General features: G+C 40.7%; 1 protein-coding gene across 1 annotated transcript; it reads left to right on the plus strand.

Moving 5' to 3' along the window:
- Positions 1-3006: 3006 nt before the first annotated feature.
- On the plus strand, positions 3007-3591 carry LOC149180090 (uncharacterized). The gene has a single exon (XM_089413766.1). It carries the CDS (start codon positions 3007-3009, stop codon positions 3589-3591), a length of 585 nt encoding a protein of 194 aa, XP_089269892.1.
- The last annotated feature ends 1169 nt before the right edge of the window (positions 3592-4760 follow it).

Genomic DNA, 4760 nt, shown 5'->3' on the forward strand with positions numbered 1-4760 from the left:
GATGAGAAAAAACTAATAAATTAAATAAATATTCAATACAGAACCACGGAATCTAACAAAACCATGTGCAAAAACTAGCAAAATAAATGAATATAAAGTACAAAACCATGGAATATAACAAAACTATTGGCCATAACATGTAATCTAGGGACTAAAAAAGAATGGTTTGGTATGTTATAACCACAAGTCATATTTATATATAATATTTAACTAAGTAGAAATTAAAAAAAAAATCACAATTTAATAATTTATTTCACTTATTTATATTGATCAACCACACTTGTTAATTGGAAGCATTGGATCAGATAACAAATTTTAATGGATCCAATAGAATAAAATGAAAATTAATAAAAAATAACTAATATCAAGAAAGAATATCTAAATTTAACTATTAAAATTTAACATAAAAATAAATTTACAATACAAAACCATATATGATGCATTAAAATAATTAATATAAAACATGACTACATATAATAATCATTTAATCAATGCAAATACAAATATTAGATAGCCATTATACACTTTAACTATATATATATATATATATATATATATACACACACACACACATTACTAATTTATAAAAGAGATTTGTTCCCTTTAGGGTGTTGCTATATCCGAAATTAAGATGGATCTAGGCTATATATATATAGATTAGTAGTTAAATAATTTAGTTAATTTTTTTTCACACAAACTAACAATTTAATATCTAGTTCAACTATACTTTTAAAATATATTATTTTTATTATTATAAAGATAAGTTTTCTATTATAATGGATTAAAGATAATGGCGGGAGCAACCTAGGGTTTGCAGCTGCAACCTGTAACCTCAGCAACAGTTTTGGCAGCACAAAGGGACAGATTAGCAGATCTGCTCCACAAAGGTCGAGGACTGACCCGACAAATGGTAAAAGAGGGGTCCACTGGGACCCCAACCTTCAAGCAGGTCGTCATGCACAAGCAGAAAACGTTAGAAGGGTTTAAAATCAATGGCTCTGGAGACCGTAAGGATGGCAGTGGCAGCAGAGGAGAAAGGACACAGCCGCTGCAGAAAGAAACAGGAAAAAACCCCTCGATGAAGGGCAAAGTCAATAATGAACAGGAGACAGAGGGTAAAATACCGGAAGCAGAGCAAAGGAACACAGTACCAATAACAGCCCACAATGAAGGCGGGAAAGAAAATGATAAAGAGCCGCAATCACAAGCGGAAAAGGAGCAAGCAAAAACAGACAACCCCGGCTCAAAACAGCCAACTCAAGGGGCTTGCAAACCTAAGAAAAAGGAAACCCTCCGTGTCGTTTTCTCAGATCCAGATATTCAGGCCTACAGAGACCACATGATGGAGCACGCAGTTATCTGCAAATTTATGGGACTATGGCCAACAGAACGCACTCTTTGCCAATGGATAAAACAGCACTGGAAGCCAAAAGGGGATGTTAAACTCCACCTTGGAGCTAAAGGCTTCTTCACGGTTGTCTTCACAAACCTAGAAGACAAGGATAGAATCTTCGATGGCGGCCCTTACTTCTTTGCCTCCGCTGGACTCTACATGAGGCCATGGAAGGAAAACTTTGTACCTGAACAAGAGACATTCACACAAGTTCCAGTGTGGATCAGGCTATTTTCACTACCCATAGACTATTGGGGATTGGCAACGCTCAAGCAGATTGGAGACCAGCTCGGAACCTTCATCAAGGCATCTGAAGCCACAGTGCAACGAAGATATACCTCCTGTGCGCGCATTTGTGTTGAGATGGACGTCTCGGGGGCCCTTCATGAAGGACTGTGGCTGGAATTCAGAGATGAAGACTACTATGAAGCCATCGACTACGAACAGATCCCCTTCTGTTGCAGGAAGTGCCATGAGCACGGACACCTAGTCAGAGAATGCCCTCTCAACAAAGCAGGGGATGAACACAAACCGGAACAAGCAACAAAGAATAAAGAGGCTTTCACAAGGCCAAAACTACGACAGAGAGCCAACAGGAAACAAATACACAGAGAAGAGACAAGACATGGCATCATCACTAACAGCTTCAGCATCCTGGAAACGGACACAGACTTAGAAGGCACTAACAGAGACACAAAACGCATTGAAGCACCAGACAACCAGATAGAACATACTATTCAGGATGGGGAGGAAAATACACTCAGAACAGAAGAGCAAATGCAAGAGCACGACGAGGTACATGATGAAGACACTGATATGTTAACCAACGATGGGGGAAGCGAGGATCTAGAGCTCAATGCAATCCTAGAAAAAGGAGTCAACCTCCCAGCTCTGGAAAAAAGCTGGAAATCCCAAGGGCTAGACAACATACCTGAAGAAGAAATCAGGAAAATCAGTGACCTCTTCATAGAAAGACAAAAAGTGGAAATCGAAAGGCAAAACAGAAGATTAGGCATCGCAAAAGGTACAAGTAAGAAATCAAAACTCATAGCTCTCAACCCTACAGGCCGAAAGCCAAATAAAAGAAGAGGCAGAAGAACCAGCGGAGAGGTATTGCATGACCTAGGGATTCTAATGATTAACTCTGGGAAAATGAAGGCTCTTCATGCCTTCCAGACCCACCAATAAGTCTTTAGTTACCAATGAAGGTCATCTCATGGAATGAAAGAGGGCTAAATAGCCAAGCTAAGTAGAGACTACTCAAGCGAAAGTTCCAACAGGAAAAGCCAGATATCATGTTCATCCAGGAGACCAAATGCGCCACCAACCAAATAGAGATCATCAGCAAGAGACTTGGCAAACCAATCAAATATATAGAGGTAGCCAGTCACGGATGGGAAGGAGGCATAGCTACATTTTGGGACACCTGAGCAATAAACATCATCTCAATGGAGGCTGCACGCTCGTTTATTGCCACTGAAGTTCAAATAACAGGTAACTTTGATACCTACCTATGCATTAATGTTTATAGCCCGCAAAGAATAGAGGACAAATTTTCTTTTCTTAATTCTCTTATGAATTTAAAGTTAAGATACCCCACCTCTAAGATCATCATGGGGGGAGACTTTAACATGATAACATCCCTGCTGGAGAAGAATGGAGGTCTCAAAAAGCTCAACAAAGATTCAGAGCTATTTGTTGATTTTATAGAAGCTGCAAAGCTCGTAGATATCCTCCCCAAAAATGGTTCCTACACATGGAACAATAGAAGAGGAGGAGACAATAGGATTGCCTCCCGGCTAGATCGATTTCTGATCTCGGAAAGCATCCTACTCGGAGGAGCTACTGTGGATTCTGATATCCTCCCCAGTGAAGGATCGGATCACTGGCCCATAGCTCTGGAAGCAGCCATTCTTGGCACCCCCAGAAACAAGCCATTCCGATTTGAAAAGTTTTGGTTAACTCATCCCGACTTCCCAAATCTGCTGAAGGAATGGTGGCACGAACCATTGAATCTAACAGGTACCAAAATGTTCAAGTTTCAAAGCAAGCTAAAACACATCAAGCACAGAATCAAGGAATGGAACACTGAAAAGTTTGGAAACATCTTCCACGAAAAGAACATTATTGAAGGAAAGTTAAATCAAATTCATACAGAATGGGCTTCCGGGACCTACAAAGAAGACTCAAAAGAATAGGAGAAGGTTCTGATGCAGCAATGGCAACTTCGTTGCCAATAGGAAGAAACCTTGTGGAAACAAAAATCAAGGATCCATTAGCTGAAGGAGGGAGAGAAAAATACAAAATTCTTCCGTAGATCAACTATGGACTACAAGGGAGCAAACAAAATCCTTAGACTCAAAAATGAAACAGGGGAAATCCTTCAAAACCACAAGGACATATCAACGCTACTCACCAGGCACTTTCAGCACATAGCTAAGGAAACGCAAGAAGATAGATCTGAGGCCATAGAGGAACTAACTAAAGCAATACCACGCACCATAACCTTAGAACAAAACTCTGCACTGCTCAGAAAAGTTTCAATGGAGGAAGTGGAGGAAGCTGTCAAAAGCATGCCAATGGATAAAGCACCGGGACCGGATGGCTTTACAATCAACTTCTACAAAGCTTGTTGGTCAACCATCAAAATAGAGGTTTGGGAAATTGTCGAAGACTCAAGACGCTCAGGCTCTATTCTCAAATCCCTGAACGCCACCTTCATAGCGCTTATCCCCAAGGAAGAAGAAGCCAATTCCCCTAACAAGTTTCGGCCTATAGCCCTCTGCAATGTGATCTACAAAATCATTTCTAAAGTCATTGCAAATAGACTTAAGCCTGTTCTTCCTAACCTCATCTCAGAAGAACAATCAGGGTATGTGGAAGGCAGGCAGATTCTAGACAATATCCTCTTAGCTCAGGAGATGATCCACACCTTGCAGACAAGGAAACTTCTAGGTATGCTAATCCAACTAGACCTCTCAAAAGCATTCGAAAAAGTAAACTGGAATTACTTGGAGGCCATTTTAAAGGCCTTCGGTTTTGACACGCAATGGATCAAATGGATCATCGCCCTAATCAAGTCTTCCAAATTTTCCATCCTAGTAAACGGATCCCCCTCTGCTCCTTTCTCCCCATCCCGTGGTATTCGTCAAGGAGACCCTCTCTCCCCTTTCCTCTTTGTAATCATCATGGAAGGGCTCAGTAGGCACATTCACAAAGCAAGAGAGGAGAGAAAGCTTTCTGGCCTACGACCTTTCCCCTCCATTCCTGCCACTACGCACCAGCAATTTGTTGACGATACAATGTTACATGGCTCCCCTACTGTCAAAGAGGCTACGGCCTTCAAAAGTATCATCCATCTCTTTAG

The sequence above is a fragment of the Pinus tabuliformis genome, chromosome 3_2, assembly GCF_031772625.1.
Source record: "Pinus tabuliformis cultivar Carrire ecotype Pingquan chromosome 3_2, CPIR1, whole genome shotgun sequence".
Taxonomy (NCBI): Eukaryota; Viridiplantae; Streptophyta; class Pinopsida; order Pinales; family Pinaceae; genus Pinus; species Pinus tabuliformis.